Source organism: Netta rufina, assembly GCF_964035555.1.
Source record: "Netta rufina genome assembly, chromosome: 16".
Classification (NCBI taxonomy): Eukaryota; Metazoa; Chordata; class Aves; order Anseriformes; family Anatidae; genus Netta; species Netta rufina.
The window spans coordinates 7,889,350-7,909,844 of NC_140140.1; the positions used below are offsets into that span (position 1 = coordinate 7,889,350).

A 20,495-nucleotide genomic window follows, 5' to 3' on the forward strand; every position below is an offset into this window, starting at 1 on the left:
GCTGAGCACAACGGTGCTGCCCAAACCCACCGCACTGCCTCATCCCAGCTGTTGCTGCTTTTCATACTGTCACCTTCGTGTTTTCTCCTAGACCATTCCTCTGTCAGTCACCTGAGGCTCTGCAAAAATACCTTGTTTTTACAGTGCTCGTCATTGAAAGATGCTCAGCTCCACTCTGTAGGACGCCCCTTCCCCTTGGGCTTCTCAAAGTTGACCTCCTTTCTTTCAGGAGAGATGCTATGATTTTAGTTCTCTTAGAGACCAGCACTAGAGGAACTTGCTTCCAGCCACTGAGGCACTCCTTAAAGCAGAAACCTTAAGAGGTTAAAAACTTGCCATTTAGCAACTGCAGTCACCAACGTAAGTTACCAGGAGCTTCGAGGAGATCCAAAAACCAATGTCTTTTCCATGTGGTCACAGTCCTCAACAGAGGATCCTCCTCAGCTCAGGCTGGCAGCTTCTGTCCAACATAATAGTAGAGAACTGCAAAGACCAAGAAACTTAGCTGGTGGGGCTGTGAGCAACTGAGGAAAAGGCAGATAAGCAACTCTCCTGTTTTCCACTCTTTCACTCTGCAGGTTTTACAACAGTGCTTGAAGTCATGCCCTGGACCTGACAGGGGCAGTTCTGCCATGCTTGTGCGTCACCATGCAGGGGCTGAAGAGGCAGAACAGCTTATACAGAGGCAACACGTGGCTTAACCTTCTTAATCACCCATTAAAGCATGGATATAAGCATTAGCTACCTACTTACACAAGAAATGTTTCTAACCACTTTTGAAAGCATTGCAGTCAAGCCTACAATACAAGAGACCTGAGAATCCCAGAGATATGCTAGCTAAAGTATTTACCAAAATTAAAACTCCTAACGGAATCCCACGCTCCCAACATTTTGCAGAACTTCAAAGACCAGAGTGGATTATTCAGGCCACATTTATTACAGCATTTCAAGTATACAGTGATGTTACAGGTGGCTGAGAACAGCTAAGATGCAAACGATGCCAGTAGCAAAGGGTGACCTAGAACTAGCAGGCTATGTAATTCTCGTGGGAGATTGATGCTTTCTTTTCCTCTTATTTCAGCTGAAAGCATCAGACTGAACGGTTGAGCAAGTTTGGGGATCGGGACATCAAATATGTAAGTTTTTCTTTGAGATCATTTAAATTGGCAACTTTCATGTAGCAGAAGCTGTCTGCTATTGCACTCTTCCCTCTGCATGCCAAGGATCTAAGATAGCCAGGTGCGTCTTTTTCACGAAAAGCAGACAGCATTTTCCCTGGTAAGAATGGAGGCCTGCATAGGTGGGTGATTCTGGAGCCCCAGCTCAGCACTTGGAGAATTAGATCCCTGACTTTGCATAGTCACATGTGGGAACTAAGCTGTTGGACTTCCGCCAACAAGGAAGTAACACAGACTTTCAACAACAGCACACCAAAACTATCAACTCCTTACTATAAGGCACCTCTAGGTCAGTACTCTTTTCGGGTACAGCATGTGCTGTTTAGAAAAACAAGGACTACGTGGCAGCTAGACTGCAAGGTCCTCTGACAAAAACAAGGACTGTGCATGCTTCCCGAGATCTATTTCTGAAATACAGGTCCTTACAAATATTTTAGAGCAGAGACTACTCCCCCATTGATGCACAAATTCCCACAGACTAGGGAAGAATTGCGCTATGATGCAACCAACGCAAAGAGCACCCCTTTAACCAGAGATAATGCACTACATATTGAATGCGCCTGATTTGCAAGCTAGTAATTCTGCTTTTAAGATATTAGCTGCCTCAACTGTGTGTTAGTCTCTTGCATTAATTAGCACTGAGCATCTGAAACCAGCTGAAATCAAGAATTAAAAAAATAAAAAAATTAGAATTTACATACCTAACATTAAAAGTGTACCTCCAGAATGACTGTTCTTCAGGACTGCTGAGCTCTGAGGTAAATGCTGGCAGCTTCATAGGCCAGCAGAATGCAGAGGTGTTTCCAAACCTCCCAAACACATCTCACAAGTTAAACATTCATCAACCAAATTAATCACAACTCATTCTAGTTAAGTTGCTTAAAAATTTGTCTTTAGCAAAGACGACATTTCAGCATTTGAAAATTCTGGTGAACAAATCATCCACAAGTAAAACAAAACTTATTAGAAATGGTAACGACACAGTCTGTTTAATCAAATCAGGTTTGATTACTACAGAACATGCAGAGGACAGCCACTGAACTCATATCCTGGATGCTGCAGTGCCTTCCTCCCACGTACCCTACAATCACTTTTTAAAAACTGTCTGTCTGAAGGACAACAAATGGAAGACAAGTCAGGATGTAATGACAGATTTCAAACGAAGGAGCATACATACATTAAATTAACAGATACAACCTTCAGCATAGAGGCGTTTGATACTGCAGTCCCAACGGACAACAATACAGTTACTGGCTAGAGTTGCAGAAAGTTCAAAATCTGAACAGTCTTGAACTGCTTCCAAAAATTCCAATGGCTTTTTAATAGTTCCAGTAATTAACAGGTATATAAAACGGAGATGGACTGGCTTCTCCAGCAGAAGAGTTGGGGCTCTTCCATTCTAATCAGACCGCTGGTACAGAAGGGAGTTGATTTGACATCCCCAACCTTCCCACCAGTCTGCCAGAGATTATGATTTATTAAAAATCTTCTTGATTTACTGACAACTGATTTAACAGACAAAAGCTGCAGACTGTGTCAATCATAGTGGATGGCAGTGTAGAAGATTATCCAAACAACCTGTGGAGAGGAAAGGAAGGGAAAGTTGTTTTCATGCCTCCGAAAAGGGTTAAAACACAGAAAACAAGCCTTAGGCCTTGCCCTCAGCTGAGCACTGGGGACTGAATTCTAGCTTTTGAGATTGTATCAGATATATGAGGGTCACTGTACAGCCCAAATGGTGGCATTCCATTTGATTGGCTTCCAGAGTGACTAACCTATCTACAGTAGATCAGCAAATCAAGTCATGAGCATATTCAGGGACTTGTGGAAAGGCAGTAACAGGGGAAAACATAAAGAGCCCCAAACATCAGCTGGTATTACCTAGACCAGTTTGGGTATACCTAGATGAAACTGCTAGGACAAGGTAGCAGTGTTTCTGGGACAAAGGAAAGGATGGCATAAAAGTGGTAGATGCAGAAACATGGCAGTCCGTTCTCATTTCCTTTCTGACACTGAAATCCTGTGCATTAGTACTGTGTATAACCAGCAAACAACAGATTTCAGGCTTCTCTTTCCCATCAAATCTCCCTTATTAGTGGACACTAACACATCTTCCTACCAGTTCCCCAGCTCACCTACTTGTCTTCCAGGCCTTTTCCCCCATAAAGTTTATCAACACAATTCACAAATCAAGTTAAAGTGAGACACTTTACCAGAAACAGGGCAAAAGATGTCATGAATCCTTCCTTTGTCAGCTCCCATGTCCCACCATACTCCTCCTCATCTATCTGCTGGAAGCTACTGAAGTAGAGATACAGAACACCAGCATTGATCAGACAGAATCTGGAAGAAAGAGATTAGGAACCGTCATTTTCCAGGACCCAGAACGCAGATACCCAATATACCACACAGCCACATACAAAGCATACTTTGTGCACAGTAACACAGAATCCGATTTCCTTTCACGCCCTCCTCGATCTTGAGGCTGCCAGAAGGGAAGAGCGTTAGGCTCTCCGCTCCGTGTTAAACCCTTGTGTTAGTGTCTCATGACCACATGCCAGAGATGAGAACTGAAGGTTCAGTACCACCCTCAGAGCCATAGCACTGGGGTTCAACTTAAGGCAAGTCTGAGCACTCTGTAGTCTGCACCAACAGTTCTGCTGCAATGGAAACAAAAAAAATGAGGCCTCCTATTTTTTCTTAGAACAGTCTGGAATTATACCACCCCAGCTTAGGGCTGAGACAACCTGGGAAGAAGCGAGTACATTTCCTGGAAAGAAAACTGTGTAGGAAAGGCAATACTGGAAGACTCACAGGTTCAAAGACTGGCAGCAAGCTGTGAGCAGCTGTTCACCTGTACAGCACAGAGAAACCGCGGACACGGTTCTAGAAGCTTTGAGCTTCCCATCTGACACCACATCGCTTTTATTTCTAACATTTAGCCCAGGAATTGGCTGATGTGCCTGAAGGTGTCTTGTGAATTAATGGATGACTAAGTAAGGACAACGCTTCCCAACCACTCCACATCTATTACCAGGAGCAATTCAGATTTAACTGTTTGCACGTAGCTACTGAGCTCCTGTTAAAGCACCACAGCTTTACAGCACGTGTCTGTGAGTTTCAAATTTCTTTTTTTTTTTTTTTTTTTTTTCTTAGAGACACTCCTTCCACTTCCTTGCCATAGCTAGGGCATGCAGGACCTTGATTAGGCAGAGACATTTGCAAACCAATACACCTGAAAGCAAACAGAACTTTTTCCCCCCCACAAAGCTTGGAGAGAAGGGCTGTGCTTTTCCACCCCTGGTGTCCCTCCAAAGGCTTACCGGTGCATGCCAGTGCCAAGCACACTTATTTCATAACTCAGAGTGCTCACTGCAGCCTGGTGGAAGGTGACACAAATCCCATGTCTTGGTGGGATGTGCATGCACCCTTCTAGACGCTTTTCAAGGAGAAATTGCCCCTCTTGTCTACTTACAGAGCCTCCTCTCCAAGGATGGCTCCTGACTCGAAGAGAAGGACTACCTCCCCTTTCCCCCATGTGCCTTATTTCTTAAAGCCCTTAGAAGCATTTACGGGAACAGGCCACTTCACAAGTCAACTGAGCTTCTTATTCCCTTCTTCCACCTCTGCCCCCCTTTAACAAGAATACACAAATATATTAGAAAACGGGAGAAAAAAAAAAAAAAGCAATAGTTAGGTCAAGGATAGGAAAAGAGGCTGATGACAACGTGTTGTAATTAGTATGAAGTTCATGACAAATAACAGCCTGGAATGCGATGCTGGATTTAAGGCATGTGACAGACACAGACACTGCATTTGGCCACTCCACTGTTTATAACACAAGCTTAAAACAGACAAGAAGTAAAGTCCAAATGTGGGAAAGTACACGAGGCAGAAAAGGAAATAAACCTTACATTGCTATTCCCACGAAGCCTTTCAGAGGAACTACTCCCCAGATGATTCCCAAAATAACTGCAATGATCTGCCGGAACCAGTAGATGACATCTAAAAACTCATCCTGAGGAGATAAAGCAAAATAAATATTTTGGCATTGATTATGTTTTCCTTTTTTTAAAGCCATCATATGACCGACAAGTGAAATTTTAACACCAAACACCCCTCCATTAGAAGCTGTACATAAGATATGGTTTAGTGGAGGACTTGTTAGCGTCAGGTCAGAGGTTGGACTCGATGATCTTGAGGCCTCTTCCAACCTAGAAATTCTGTGATTCTGTATTCAGAACAGAGCAGTTTATGGTATCGTGCACCCCGGACATTTCTGCTTGCAGATTAAACGCATGGCGTTGCCCTCTAACACTCTAGCGGCAGCAACGAAGCAGCACCTAAGGTCATCGTTTGCTGAAGACTCCATTCTGTAAAAATCCATCAAAAATAACGCGTAAAATGTCGTGTGAACCTTCCAGCCTGTTGGAGCCGCTCTGGGTGCCCCAGGCCCTCTCCTACTGCTGCCAACCCCAGGCCAGGGCGTTGCTATAACCTCCCTGGGCTCCTTCCTAGCAGCAGCAGCGGTCACTGCCACCCGCCCGCAGCCCTAACACAACCCCGGGGCCGCACAGTGCTGCCTCAGCCCTTCCCTCAACCCCCTCACGGACCGAGCGGGCCCGGCTCCCCCTCACCCCTGAGGCAGAGCCCGGTGGCCGTGCCCCCCCCCCGTACCCCCTCACCTTGTCGTGCCAGGCGGAGTCGCTGCGCAGCGCCCTGCCCCAGGCCGAGCCGCGCGGCCCCGCGCCGCCGTCGGGCACCGCGTGCTGCTGCGCGTGCGGCGGCTCCTCCCTGCGCCGCGCGCCGCTCATCGCACACCGGGCACCGCCGCCGCCACCGGCACCACACGGCACGGCCCGGAAGCGGCCGCCGCGCGGCCCCTCAGCCGCCAATCGGGGAGCGGAAGGAGAGGCACGTGACGGTGCGGGACACGCCCCCCGCTGTACGGCGCGGGAAGGAGGTCAGGGCGCAGCGCGGAGCTCGCTGGGCGCGGGGCGGGGCTAAAGGGGGCGCGGTGAAAGGGGGCGGGGCTTGTGGGGGGCGGGGCCCTGCAGCTGAGGCGCAATAACCCCAAGGAGAGCCACAGGGTGGGGGAGGGGTGGCTGGAGAGCTGCCAGGACCTGGGAGTGATGGTGGATAGTGGGCTGGGTATGGGCCAGCAGTGTGCTCAGGTGGCCAAGAAGGCCAACGGCATCCTGGCTGGTATCAGGAACAGTGTGACCAGCAGGGCTAGGGAGGTGATCATCCCCCTGTACTCAGCTCTGGTGAGGCCGCACCTCGAGTACTGTGTTCAGTTTTGGGCCCCTCGCTACAAGAAGGACATGGAGGTGCTTGAGCGGGTGCAGAGAAGGGCGACGAAGCTGGTGAGGGGCCTGGAGAACAAGTCCTACGAGGAGCGGCTGAGGGAGCTGGGCTTGTTCAGCCTGGAGAAGAGGAGGCTCAGGGGTGACCTTATCGCTCTTTTTAGGTACCTCAAGGGAGGCTGTAGCGAGGTGGGGGTTGGCCTGTTCTCCCACGTGCCTGGTGACAGGACGAGGGGGAATGGGCTTAAGTTGCACCAGGGGAGGTTTAGGTTGGATGTTAGGAAGAACTTCTTTACCGAAAGGGTTGTGAGGCATTGGAACAGGCTGCCCAGGGAAGTGGTGGAGTCACCATCCCTGGAAGTCTTCAAAAGACGTTTAGATGTAGAGCTTAGGGATATGGTTTAGTGGGGACTGTTAGTGTTAGGTCAGAGGTTGGACTCGATGATCTTGAGGTCTCTTCCAACCTAGACAATTCTGTGATTCTGTGACCCTTGTCACATTAGCAGGGAGGTAACACCCAGTGGGAGGGGGTCATTGCTGTATCTCCCACAGGAGCTTTTGTATCCGATCCCCACTATGGCAGAGTCGTCCTTTGTTGAGGGGCCAGGGCTCACACATCCTGCCCTGTCCTTGCTGCCCTTGAGGTTCCTCAGGTGTTTGGGACATGGCAGCCTGCTCTGTGCCCTCACCCTGTGATGGAGATGGTCACGGAGCACAGCGGGAGCGATGAGGGACACCACAGCTGATCTCTTCCAGGACTTCAGGCTGCGTCCTGTGTGCTGAGTCTCAGCATCCCCAGCTTCATGCTCCTGCCCCATGCTGCTTTGCCAGGGCAGAAGCATTTGCATGATGATGAAATGCCTGGATCAGGGCACAGATCTAAACTGACAGGCTAAAAAAATGTATTTTTACCCCATCTCCATTCCCTGACCTGTTGCTCAGAGAGAAAACCAAGTGAAATTATGGCTTGAAAGAACAAGGAGGATGCAGAAGAGAGGTGACACAAGAAAGTGTGGAGGAACAAACACGCTCCCTGCTAAGGGACATGTGTTGGCAGAGGAAGAGTACACAGGGAGCACTGAGAGGAGTAAGGGGAAGGTGGGAAGGGTTGAAAGGGATGAAGGAGAGTCCTGCAGGTGTTCAGCAGCAGTTCCCTATGTGCACGCAGCTGCAGAGGCTGCAAAGCGTGCGAGGAGCTACCACATTCAGTATCCTGCTCCATCGCTGCCCCCAGCCCCCGTGCAGTGCCCGCTGACTTGCAGGGAGCTGGTGCATGGCCGGGGGCGGCTCCTTCCCCACCACGCTCCCGGGTGCTGCACACACACTGATGAGTTTGAGGTGGATGCACAGAAAAACCCGGGAGCAGCAGCCATGGGGCGGCAGCTCAGGCTCTCTGCCTCCTGAGACCGTGTTCTCTCTTTCCTTTTTTTTTTTTTTTTTTTTTTTTTTCCTTTCCTTCCTTTTCTTTAAAAGGCAAACTCCGTGGGAAAGCCCCAGCTGGAGCTCAGGCTCAGCACAGGCTCCGCGCAGCCCTGCGCTCTGCTGGGCTCCCTGCAGATGGATGCCCCACATCGGGGTGAACTTTTACACCACTGCTCGTGGCAGCGATCCTCGTGCGTGGCCCCGGGCTGTCCCTTGCCACGCTGGGCAGCCCCCGAGGTGCGCGGCGGGGCACGGACCCCGCTGCGGGCGGTGTCGCCCAAACCCTCTCCCAGCTGGGGGCCGGGGTGGGCGAATCCCCCTCGGAAAGGCTCCCAAAAACCCCCTGTGCCACCGCTCCCCTGCGGGCAGAGCTCTGCCCCCCACCATGCGCGAATCCCCCCGGCTCGCCGTCGGGGAGCCCACGGCACCGGCGGCCGCTCCGTGCCCCCGGAGCTGAGCAGGACCGAGACCTGCGACCCCCGGGAGGGCGGTAGGGCGATGCCCCGGCCCCGGCAGCACGGCACCGCGTGGATTTGGTCCCCCACAGCCTCCTGCTCCCCGGGGTGCCCCCCCCCAGGAGCCTCCCGCGGACCTGCGGCACCCGTGGGCCGCCCGCCCGCCCGTACAAGGCCGGCAGCGCGGCCCCTCCGCCCCGGCCCCGCCGCATTTTTCTGCCTTGTATGGCCCGAGCCGGGCCGGCCGGGGCGGGACGAGGGGCCCGGCACCGCCCCGGTCGCCCTCCAGCACCTAGGGCCGAGCCGCCGGCCGGTCCCGGGCAGAGCAGCGCCGCCCGCCCCGCAGTGCCCCGCTCCTGCCCAGGTGAGGCTCGGGCATCGCCCGTCGGGGGGCGGCCGTCGGGGGGCGGCTCCTCCCTGCCCCCGGCCCCGAGCTCCGGAGAGCTTTGGGCAGCCCCGACGGGGCGGGAGGGACCGGGAGGGACCGGGAGGGATCCGGGGCTGCCCTCGATGCTGCAGCCCCGACGGGGCCGGAGGCGGCTCGGGAGGGACGCGGAGGGCTGGGGAGGGGGCAGCCGGGGGATGGGGGGCGAGGAGGCTGCAGGAGAAGCCCCGGGGGCCGGCAGGCGGGGAGCCACTCGCCCCGGGGTCCCTGCCCGGGATGTCCCGTCCGGGGGAGGCGAGGGACGGCGCTGAGCAAAGCTCCCGGGCACTGCGGTGACCTGCCCGGGATGGCAGAGCTGCAGGAGCTGATCCGTGCAGCCTGACCGAGGCTCCCCCTGCCTCCTTTGAGTGGGAGCTGTTGCTGGCTGGATGTGCTGCTTTCCCCTCCACAAGTCTTCACCCAGGGCCAGGGGCAGGATCCAGATGCATGCATGACACTCCGGAGATGTCCCAAGTGACCCGGGAGCGACTTGAGGCAATGAACTGCTGGGAGGCAGAAAAGCTTTATTTAGCTCCTTTCCCTCAGATGCAGAGGAACTTTGTGTCTTATGTAGCTTTTTTTTCCCGTGAAAACTCGAGGTCCTCTTGGCTTCTTCCACTCAGCTGCTTCCCTCCGTGCATGCCTTTTCGGTACAAAGTGTTATGAAGGTGATAAAAGCCAGGGAGGTTCTTAAGCATCGACGTGTAAAAGAAAGCAGTGGCTGCAGCAGCATTCTTTGGAATGGAACATCCCCAAGTGTCAACAACCACCGCTGCTTACCAAAGATGGTTGGTTTCTTCGGTCACTTGAATTTTTTCCTCTCGTCACTGGCAGGCTCTGGGTTGCTGTAGGAGGAGTTTGCGGTTGCCTCCCCCTCTGACGTCCTGAGGCCAGATTCTCCCACCAAGGTGAGCCCCTTCATTCTCCTAGGAGAATGTCAAAGCCAGCCCAGGGCACGTGATGCTGGTGGCCAAAGGCCACAAAGGCTTCCAGCCCTGCGCTCCCACGACGCCCTCTGCATCACCCTCCTGATGCTCACAGGCATGGTGATGCCCTTGCCCCATAAACGTGGTGGGAAGGAGCTGGCTCAGAAACCGTGCTGTTCTCTCTTACCCCAAAATCATCAGAGCTACAGAAGCCTCCAGCCCTTCGTGCTCTGCCAGAGGAGCTGAGCAGTGCCTGGTGCTGCTGGGCTGGCGGAGAGGGATAGGGCTTGAGGGCTCTTCCCCTGCTGCTACCCAGCCCTGGAGCCTCTGTGTCATGCTGGGTCACTGTGGGGACCTTGTCCCTGTGCCCTTGGCTCTGTCTCTTCAACACCTGCCTGCTCCATTCGCACTTACATCCTGCTCACTGGCATTAGCGCTGGTGGCTGCAATTGGTCTGGGGGACACAGCCTGGGGCTCAGGTTCTGCTTTCCCCATGCTCCAAGCTCCCTTTTTCCCACCCATCTGTGTTACGATCTCCCTTATTGCTCTCTACAACTGCCTGAAAGGAAGGTGTGGGGAGCTGGGGGTCAGCCTCTGCTCACAGGTAACCAGTGATAGGACCAGAGGGAATGGCCTCAAGTTGTGCCAGGTTGGAAATGAGGAGACATTTCTGCTCAGAAAGAGCAGTCAGGCATTGGGATGGGTTGCCCAGGGAGGTGGTGGAGTCACCGTCCCTGGGGGTGTTCAAGGAAAGGTTGGACGTGGTGCTTGGGGACATGGCTTAGGGGGTGACATTGGTGGTAGGGGGGTGGTTGGACCAGGTGATTTTGGAGGGCTTTTCCAACCTGAATGATTCAATGATTCTAAGGCCATAAAGGAGAAGAGCCTGTCTCTGTTCCAGCCACGCCAAGTGGTGCAGGAGGATCCTGCTGCAGCTCCTGGGCTCACCCTGGCACTGCCCCCCCAGGCAGCTCTGCAGTGAGGACAGAGCTGAGCAATGCGAAATCCCAGGGCTAGCGGGAGAAAAAGGCTGTTTTAACAGCAGGGAAGATGGGCTGCTCAGTGCTCATTCCCCCAGCATACTTACCTTTTGGTAAACCTGTTCTGGCTTGCTGCTACTTGCAGCTAACCTTAGGAAGAGTCTTGGGGCAGAGATTTAACCACGGTCTTTCAAAGGGCCCATCATTTATCCCCACAGGGATGTCCTGTGGAACAGTTCAGGCTGTTTGCATTGCCCTTCCCCCTATCCTATGAAGCCTGACCAAAAGCATCCAGCAGATGTACATCGTGCATCTGGGTGCCGGGATGTCACGGAGATGATGTCCTTCCCTCTCTAGCTATGCTGGAGATCTTGCAGCAGCCCCGTGCAGAGCTTGTCAGCACTTCCAGAGAGAGCTCCTGCAGCTGTCTGCCCAGCCTTGGAGGAGCCACCCTTGGGAAACGGGGCACCCAGCACACACGTAGACAACGTTGTGTTTGTACCACACGGCCTGAAGGCATCACAAGCAGCTGGGCTGTGCTGCAGCTGCGAGGTGGAGATCCCTCCTGGCAGCACCGAGATGTGCCTTTGGCTTGTCCTGCCCTCCCCAGCATGGTCAGGAAACGGCAGCAGGGTGAAGTTGCTTGCTGCTTCCCAGCGAGGAAATGTATGGTGGCTTGTTTTACCGGTAACAGCGGGCCGTGGCTCTTTCTCTTTAAACCTGCAACTATTTAATAACTTTTCAAGGCAGCCCCGTGGCTGCAGGGATGGCGCTTGGCTGCAGAAGGACACGGGGGCAAGGGCAGGGGACTGGAGGAGCAGGACCCATCCTGTATTTTTCCTTCTTGCTGAGGAAAAGCTGGGTGCTCAGACTGGCTGAGCCTGCCTGAGGCCACCGAGGCATGCAGGGCATTGTGGCCGGGCCACCAAACAGTCTGGCTGTGGGGTTTTTTGGCCAGCCAGAGCCCTGCAGCCAGGCCCTGGAGTTGTGTGCGGAGCCATCGAGCCTCCGGCAGGGCATGGATCGCCCGCGGCACATCGGGGCTGGCTGCAGAGTGAAATAAAATGTGGAAATAAAACGAGTGTGAAATAAAACGAGGAGCTGAGCTTGTCCTTGGGACCAAGCATCTTCCCAGGGAATGTTTAGGATCAAACAGCAGAATCGAACAGCAAAACCACGGGCTGCCCAAATCGCACTTAATCCCCCTAACAAGAACCATCTCTCAGGGGAGCGTGCCAAGCTGTGCTCATGCTCACTGGTCACAGCTGGGGCAGGGTAAATATCCTGATAATGCTAGCTCCTGCGGTGAGAGCAAAGCTCCTGTTTATTTCTCGAGTCTTCTGCTAATAATTCTGCTAATAAATCCCTGTGTTTTGGAAGCTCAGCGCTGGCTGCAGCACAGCGCCGTGTACTGGCACCAGAGCTTTTATTGCTGGCTCTGACCAGTGCAGCAGGTTAAGGTGAATCACGCTGCTCAGCTGAATTTCCCTGTGCTGGGCTGATGCCCACACTTGCTGGTGTTTGGCAGGGTACACGGGCAAGGGCTGTGCCACTGCAAGGAGCTTTGTGATGCAGTGGGGTGGGGGAAGCAGTGGGCAGGAGGGCTACGGGGCTGTCGTCTGCCCACACAGCTGTGGGCATGCCCTGGCTCTTTGGTGGTGCTGCTTTCCTCAGCAGGCTGGTGGCAAATGCCTGGGAAAGGATTGAAGGTTTTGGGGCGATCTGGGGTGATTTCACGAGTGGCGTTAGGTGTTGGGTGCCAGCCAGAGCAGGCAAAGGCGGTGGTGGGGAGGGAGATGAGGGCAGTGGCATTTCCATCCCAGTGCCTGCAGCCACTGGGGCTCCTTCCCACAGAGCCCAGCCAGGGGAACCTGGGGGCTGCAGCTGGGGGGGGGGGAAAGGGCAGGCTGGGGGGGCTGTGTGCTCATACCCCAACAAAGGAGGGGTAGCAGGGAGTGAAGAGATGACAGAGTGAAGCAGGGAAATGGCTGGAAGGCAGGCACAGCCTGGGAAGGGCTCGCAGGAGCTGTGCAGCTGTGAGAAAAGGCTGCTTGCTCTGGTCCTGTCGGGCAGGATGCTCCCTGTAACCTCTGTAACACACAATGGTTACAGGAATACTCTGCCCTTCACCTGAGGAACTTCATTCACAGTCTGTTAACTCTGATTCCCCACCCTGCAGCAGGCATGGGCTCCCTGCCCCAGGTGGGGAAACCGAGGCACGGGGCTTTCTGCGAGTTAGAGTTGACCACGGTAGAAATTCGAGGATCTGAGCAGCATCTCTGTTGTGGCCACTGTCTCTGTTGTCACCCCGGGCTTTCTCCCAGGGCCATGCTGAGCTGGCAGCAACTGGAAGTGTCCTTGTGCCAGGCTTGTCCCTGACAGCTGCTTGCTGAGTTTCACCTAACGGGATTTGGCTGGGAGAGGTTTGAGCATCCTCGTCCTGGGTAACGCCAGAGGCAGCCACAACCTGTGGGAATCAGGGCTGGGTCCCCAGCACCATGGTGCAAGGTCTTAAATGCTGAGCCTGGCAGCGTGGACGGTGACACCAAACCATTGCTCAGGGGCTCAGGTACTATCTCTGATCGTCCTCGCTGCTGGGAAATGGCTCTTTGCTTCACCCTGACACTATTCCTGCTGGGAAGGTGGTGGCTGTCCCCTTTGCCATCCCCTCTGGGCCATGTATTTCCCTGTCTGAGTTCCCCCCGGGTCTGTCTTTTCGTCCTGTGGATCCACTGTTTCCTTCCCGTCCCCCCAGCCCGCTCCTTTCTCGTGCCCCTCATCGCCTGCAACAACCTCACCACTCCTCTGAACCCTCCTGCCCTCAGCTGCTTCCTTGCGACCCCCCTGGGTGTTCCCCTCCCCGCATTTTGGGGTTCCTCGAGGAGCAGGGCTGGAGCTGGGGTGAGGGGGGAGGGCAGGGAAGCGGCGGCACGCGAGGAATGCGCCCGCAGCCGATAACCCCTGGCTCCGGCTCAGCCCCCAGCCCGGCAAGGCACCGGCTGCTGTGGCACGGGGCGAGGGCAGCTGTGTCTGCTCACCCCAGGGCAGCCTCCAGGAAGGGGGCAGTTGCCCCAAAACCCAAAGCAGCACCTAGAAAGCACCCTTGGGTGCCCTCGCAGACCGAACCCAATGCGGCGTTGGGTTCACCATCGTTCCCTGCAACCGGGATGAAGGGGACAGGCAGCACGTGGGGGTGGGGGCTGAGGGTGTGGGGAGCTCTGCCCGCAGCCTGTGGGGACAGCCCTGGGACGTGCTGGGAAGGGGGACAGGGAGAGCTGCCTGCTCGTGGGACTTCCCAGGGGACTAAACAGAGCCTGAGTCTCACCTGTCCCTGTGCCCCGATCTGTGACCATGTTATCTCACTGGAGATAGCCAAACTGTGTGGCAGCTGGGGAAACTGAGGCACGGACCTGGTGAGCAGCCAGAAGGGGGAGTTGCGTCCACTCCCTGGGCTCTGCTTACCCTCAGCCCCCTGATGCCCCTGTCCTGCCTGCAGGTACCCCCCCAGCCACCAAGATGTCCAGCAAACGTGCCAAAGCCAAGACCACCAAGAAGCGCCCGCAGCGCGCCACCTCCAATGTCTTCGCCATGTTTGATCAGTCCCAGATCCAGGAGTTCAAGGAAGCCTTCAACATGATCGACCAGAATCGCGACGGGTTCATCGACAAGGAGGATCTGCACGACATGCTGGCTTCCATGGGTGAGGAGACCCTGTCCTGGTCCCCTGCCGACCCCTCGGCCCCTTTGCTTGTAACAGCCAGCAGGGACTGCTGCTGGGGGCACACGGTGCCTTGTGAGGAGCCCTGGTCACTGCCTGTGTTGAGGAGCCACTGTTGGGGTGGTGTTGGGTCACAGCCCTCCTGCTTTGGGTCTGTTTGATGCTGTAAAAATGGGCAACTTGCTCTGCTGGTGCTAGCTGACCTTAGAAAGTGCGTTTGTGGAGGCATCTAAGGACAGCAGCCTAGTTCTGTTGCTCTTAGAGCCGTGTTCACCGGTCAGGAAAAGCTCCCTGCTGCCTCAGCACCACACTGTGAGGTCTGGCACCTGTTGGCACGGTGGCCAGACCCCTTCTGAAGGTACTGCCTGCGAGAGAAAGATCCCAGAGCAGAGGGGACGTGCACTGAGGGGCCCGTGGGCGTTAAGGCTGCACTCAGCAGAGCCCAAACTGTGCCTGGGACATCCCAGCACTGCCTCTGGCATGGGGTCGTGCGGAGAGGGGCCGGGGACGGCGTGGGGAGAGGTGCTGAGGCAGCAGTCGTGGGCGCTGCAGAAACCATTGCTCGTGGCGTGGGTGAATGAAAAGGTGTTTGGGGGAGGGGGGCTGACTTTGGGGATGGGATGGGGGCTGCAGGGAGGGTGGGCCCCACACCCACCCCCCCACCTGTGCCCGGCAGGGAAGAACCCCACCGACGAGTACCTGGAAGGCATGATGAGCGAGGCACCAGGGCCCATCAACTTCACCATGTTCCTCACCATGTTTGGGGAGAAGCTGAACGGCACCGACCCGGAGGATGTCATCCGCAACGCCTTTGCCTGCTTTGACGAGGAGGCATCAGGTACGGGTCAAAGCTCTGGGGAGAGCCCCCAGGCAGCTCTGGAACAGCGTGGGCCATGGCCTCAGGTGCAGGGCTGGGAGCGGGACAGCAGGGAGCCTCCAGGGGAGGCAGTGAAGGTCCCCGGCCACCCCTCTGGCCTCCCGTGCTGACGCAGTCCCTGCCGTCCCCGCAGGGTTCATTCACGAGGACCATCTGCGTGAGCTGCTGACCACCATGGGGGACAGGTTCACCGACGAGGAGGTGGATGAGATGTACCGGGAGGCGCCCATCGACAAGAAGGGCAACTTCAACTACGTGGAGTTCACCCGCATTCTGAAGCACGGGGCCAAGGACAAAGACGATTAGTGCCGAGAGCCGCTCCCTGCCTTCTGTGCACGCTGCCCAGCCCCTGCCCCCTTGCTGCCCAGCCCCACAGCAGGCTTCCCCTCACCCAGGACGTCACCCTGCTCCATGTCATGCCGATGCTGGCGCGTGGCACCGTGCCCCTGCTGGAGGAACACTCCCCTCACGGTGCCGTTGTGCACCATCCGTCCTCCCCCATCGCCTCTCATTGCCTGCAGGCTCAGCCCCCGGGACCCAGCCAGGCTCCATCCCCACCAAGCAGCTGCTCTCCCCGTGGAGCAGGGGGGGTCCTAGGGCAGGGGCGAGCAGCTCAGGTGAGCACCGGCCGGTGGGGATTTTGGCTGGCTCAAACCAGTGCAGTCCAGGGGACCTGATGCAGGATGAAGCTCTCCCTTTACCTCCCACACTCCCTTCCTTTAGGAAAGAAAAAGAAGAACACTTTTGTTTCCCCTTCTATGTCTGTTTTATGGCTTTAGAGCCTGTAATTCGAGGGGGTCAGAAAGCTGAAGCAGCCTATAAAGTCTGATGGTGTAACACAACACGGTGCTGTGTGGCTCCCTCCCTGACCAGCACAGTCCTGGTGCTGTGCCACTCAGATTTGGGGCTGAGGGCCACTCGCCTCACACCACATCCCCCTGCCTCTGCCCTTGCCCTCTGGGGTCTTCTCCTGACGACACCCTGTTTCAAACCGAATCATTCCCAACCTGTCTGTGCAAAATTGGCTTAAGCATCGTTTTCTGCCTTTGCTGATAGTTGTGCTTTGGGACATGCAGAAGAAAGGGACTGAGATACAAGGGTGGAATCCTCCCCTCTCCTCTTTGCTCTGCTCCTCTCCTCTCCTCCCCTCTCCTCAAGCGCTCAGCATCATCCCATGCCCGCTGCCAACACCCCTGTTTAAGCCAGGACTGCTGAGGCAGCACAGTCCCTGCACTGCCGGCCCTTCCTCAGCAGTCAGCTTTGTTGTGCTGTTTGTCCCAGTGGTTTGATTAATTAACACCATCCTGACACAGCGGGAGGAGATAAGGGGGTTCCCACATTGCTGGAGGTCACTCCACCTCCATCCCTTCAAAGGATGAGGAGGGAAATGTGATGACAAACCCAGAGAGCCTGGTGAGGTGGTGCCCAGGGCACAGCTGCCAGAAGAGCTCAGATGGGGCTGGCGGCACCCCAGGAGCATGTGGAGCTGGGGCTGGCACCCCCCCTGTCCCAGACCTGCCAGGCCTGGGGCCGTGTCCTCGCCTGGGACATGGCCCATGGTCTGAGAGCTTGTCCTCGGTTCCTGGTGCTTCTGCTTTCCAGGCACTGCCAATGCAAGGAAGCACAAGCTGTATTATCAGGACACAGAGAGGGGAGAGGGGAGGCCAAGCTCTCCCAGGGGGGCTTGTGGTCTGCAGCAGCAGCCAGGTACAAGCCCACCTCCAGGCTCATAGAGCAAAGCCAGGCACTGTTTATTCCCTAATGCTTTGCATACTGGGGAAAAACATGCAGTTCTCCCACTTCCAAAGCAAAGTCCCAGGCCTGAAGGCTGCTGAAAGGCAGGATGATTTTTTAAAAAGCTTCTTCACTGAGCTTTATGGCAAAGCAGACATCTCACAGACATCACGGGGCCAATGGCTCCATCTACTCACAGTTCTGATCTCCGAGCTGATTCTCAGAAGATATCCCTCAACCCTGATGCCAGCAAAGTAGAGAAACCTTGTTAGTGGACACAGGACTGTGTGTAGGAAGAATAAATCTGTGCTTTGCAAGGTGCCATCCTGCCTCCCCTGGCTGCTGGGGCTCCTTGCAGGTGGAGCACACGGATATGGGGCTGCCATAAAGGGCTGCAGAGGGCCTTATGAGACTGCAGGGAGGCACCAAAAGGCAGGTGCTGCTCTGGGTGGGTTGATGTGAAGTGAAGCACATGGGGAAGATCAGCTCCAGCTTCACAGCTGCAATGCCCCATCTCAGCGTGTCACGCTGAGCAGCAGCAGGTGAGGGGCAGCCCCAAGGAAAGGGAAGAGCTCAACAGCTGTTGAAGAAAAAAACAGAACAAAACAAAAAAAACAGCAACAGAAAACAAAACAAAACAAAACAAAAACAAAAACAAAGGAAAAAAAAAAAAAACAATAACATACTAGGAATTACTAGGAAAAGAAGGGATTCCAAGAGGGAGTGCTGTTTGGCCATTGTCTCAGTCTCTATGTCCCCCACACCTTCACATCTTGAGTATAAAAAAGATCTTGCCAAGCTAGGAGCATGCAGAGGAGAGCACCAGGGAGGTTTGACATCAAGGAACTTAGTTTACTAAAGCAGATTGACTTAAACTAGGTGAAAAAGGAACTAAGGGCACACATGTGCTGGCTACACGGAGTGGTGCAGAAGTATCTTCTGGGTACTGGCTCCTTCAGCCCTTTCCCCTTTGACTGCATCTCCTGTGCTACCTCCTGAGCTTGTTTTTGGGCTTCTATCTGCAATGCTCAGAGCCTTTTCTGTGCTTTGTCACCAACACAAGCAGCTGGGGCTGTTTGCCTTCTGTGCTGTCAGCTGTGCATGCCCCAAATGTTTTTCATCCACTTTGGTCAAAGCCACTTCATCCACAGAGGGAGAAAGAAACATCAGCAAACCTCCAAACTAGTTTCTTGTGAAAGGTTCCCAGGCTTTACTACTAGGGGATGTTCTCTTTAAAAATAAAAATAAAAAATAAATGAAAAATAAACAAACAAACAGTTTCTTCAAACGTATTAAACATCCCCAAAACAAAACTAGACATTTAATTTCAGAAGTGTTTGCTTGGGGCAGGGACACTTAAGAATACATTTCTGGGGGTCAACCTGTCGCAGCTTCTTTCCCCTCTCCTTGCTGACTTACCCAGTCTCCTGCCTCCTCCCGTAACATCGAAGGATTTTGATCATATTCCGAGGTGCACAGTCATCAAGTCCACTGATTCCCGATGCCAGCAGCTTTGCCTTGCCTGGATTTTGGCTCACGAGGCTCACCAGTGGCTGCGGCTTGTTTCTGCTGAGAGGAGTTGATTCTCTGCCTACACCCAGAGCAATCTGGCAAACCACCCCTCCTTCCTCCCCCACCTGTTTGCTGCCTTTCCTGCATTCAGAGCTCCAAGAAGCTTCAAGTCAGCACAGCACCCTGAAATACTTTCTTTCCTGGCTTCTCCTCAGTGGCCAGTGCACGCTGCCACCAAGCCATCCGCTTAATCACAGGGTGGTTGTGGTGAGCAGAGTCCTCTGTGGTTCATCTGCTCCAAACCCCTGCTCAAGCAGGGCCACCTAGAGCAGGTAGCTCCATGTCTCTTGCACTGGGGAGCCCAGAACTGGACCCAGCACGCTACACGTGGCCTCACCAGTGCTGAGCAGAGGGACAAGAGCACCTCGACCTGCTGGCTGTTCCTGGCCTAATGCAGCCCAGGACACTGCTGACCTTCTCTGCAGCAAGGGCACATTGGTGGTTCCTGGTCAGCTCAGATCACAGAGTCACAGAATAGTTTGGGTTGGAAGGGACCTTAAAGCCTACCCAGTTCCAACCCCCTGCCATGGGCAGGGATATCTCCACCAGACCAGGTTGTTCAAAGCCAGGTCTTTTTCTGCCTTGCTGCTTTCCAGCTTAAATAAAATAAAACAAAACAAAACAAAACAAAATAATTTAAAAAAAGCTGTGGGGGCGCCCAGCTCAAGGTTATTTGAGAGTGGGCAGAATGAGGGGAGGTGGGAGACCACAGGAGGCCAGAGCAGGGCACCTGAAGGTGGGAGGCCAGGGTGTTGGACTGGGCTGCGCGCTGCTCTCACAGTGCTGGTCCCAGGCATTTACAGGCGCCCTGAGGCAGCCACCAGTCTCATCTCCACACAGGCACTGAATATTTTAAAATTAGTCCTTAAAGCTCTGCTGGAGCTGGGCAAAAGGAGCACACCAGCCCTTGAGCAGGGAAATGATGAAGCCAGCCAGGCCAGCCCTGGGAACACTTTCATTTCCCTCCTAATTAATACTAGCATGACCCCGGCAGCTTTGGCAAATGCCTTTGCAGAGAAGGCAAGCTGCTACCAGCAAAACGCCAGCACATGAGATGTCCCAGTGGGGCAAGCCCAGCCAGTGGCCCCCTGAACGTGGGACAACTGGCACCCCAGCAGAACCCCACAGCTGGAATGGAAGCCCTTTCCTAGCAAAAATAAATAAATAAATAAATAAAGATACAGATCAAACAGCAGAGGGTGGGCAATGAAAAAGTCCTGTTCGGGCAGAACTTGCAGCCTTGCAGCCCTGTCGAAGGCTGCCTGAGGTTTCCAGCAGCCCCTTTCAGGCCTTGGCTGCTGGATTGTTTTCCGAATTGCAGAGGTTTAATAGCGCTATCATGTCAATGGCGCTGCCCGGGAGGTGGCCCAGCTGGGCCAGGACACTCAGCCCGGACCAGCCCTCAGCCGGAGGCTGCTGCCGCCTTCCCCGGCCCCTGTGGCCCGCTGGGCCTTCCTGCGGCCCCGGGGTCTCGGGGGGCTCGGGGCCCAGCCTGGCCCTGCTGGGCAGGAGCCGGGGCAGGGCCATGGGCTCACTGGGGCCGCAGCAGTGGCTGCAGGGTGCTGCGGGCAGGGGCAGCAGGGGGGCTCTGCACCCTGCACGGGCTCCATGCCTCATCTGTGGTTCACTGTCCCTCATGGCGCTTCCACTGGTTGAGCAATAGTGATTCGGGGTACTGTTTCACTCAGGACGTTGCAGATTTAGCAGCACCTAAAGAAAGGCTTTAAGCAGTTCTCCTTTTTTTGTTATTTAATCCTCTCCTGCATCACGAAAGCCGCTTTGTGCAGATCTGCATCTTTGCTGCCAGCAGCCACCACATGGAAACGCGGCTGCTCCGGCCCATCTCTCATTGCAAACCAGAGTGATGCAGGTGCTGGCCATGACAAACAGCCTCTGTATATGG

General features: G+C 54.8%; 2 protein-coding genes across 2 annotated transcripts; one reads left to right on the forward strand and one right to left on the reverse strand.

The window, feature by feature from the left end:
• Window positions 1-2,321: 2,321 nt before the first annotated feature.
• Window positions 2,322-6,059, reverse strand: RAB5IF (RAB5 interacting factor). The gene is made up of 4 exons (XM_084296368.1): window positions 5,864-6,059; window positions 5,093-5,196; window positions 3,392-3,521; window positions 2,322-2,756 (listed from the first exon to the last, which is right to left on the reverse strand). The coding sequence occupies exons 1-4, from the start codon at window positions 5,990-5,992 to the stop codon at window positions 2,715-2,717; spliced, it is 405 nt and encodes a 134-aa protein (XP_084152494.1). The 5' UTR covers window positions 5,993-6,059; the 3' UTR covers window positions 2,322-2,714.
• A 2,590-nt stretch (window positions 6,060-8,649) lies between these two features.
• On the forward strand, window positions 8,650-18,220 carry MYL9 (myosin light chain 9). The gene is made up of 5 exons (XM_084296801.1): window positions 8,650-8,725; window positions 9,620-9,693; window positions 14,188-14,391; window positions 15,086-15,247; window positions 15,420-18,220. Exons 3-5 carry the CDS (start codon window positions 14,208-14,210, stop codon window positions 15,590-15,592), a joined length of 519 nt encoding a protein of 172 aa, XP_084152927.1. The 5' UTR covers window positions 8,650-8,725; window positions 9,620-9,693; window positions 14,188-14,207; the 3' UTR covers window positions 15,593-18,220.
• The last annotated feature ends 2,275 nt before the right edge of the window (window positions 18,221-20,495 follow it).

Coding starts and splice junctions, on each gene's coding strand:
- MYL9 (XM_084296801.1), top strand. CDS start 14,208: ATGTCCAGCAAACGTGCCAAAGCCAAGACCACCAAGAAGCGCCCGCAG. Junction 14,392..15,085: donor CGACATGCTGGCTTCCATGG/GTGAGGAGACCC, acceptor TGTGCCCGGCAG/GGAAGAACCCCACCGACGAG. Junction 15,248..15,419: donor CTTTGACGAGGAGGCATCAG/GTACGGGTCAAA, acceptor CCGTCCCCGCAG/GGTTCATTCACGAGGACCAT.
- RAB5IF (XM_084296368.1), bottom strand. CDS start 5,992: ATGAGCGGCGCGCGGCGCAGGGAGGAGCCGCCGCACGCGCAGCAGCAC. Junction 5,197..5,863: donor ACTCCGCCTGGCACGACAAG/GTGAGGGGGTAC, acceptor TTATCTCCTCAG/GATGAGTTTTTAGATGTCAT. Junction 3,522..5,092: donor GGCTTCGTGGGAATAGCAAT/GTAAGGTTTATT, acceptor TCTTTCTTCCAG/ATTCTGTCTGATCAATGCTG.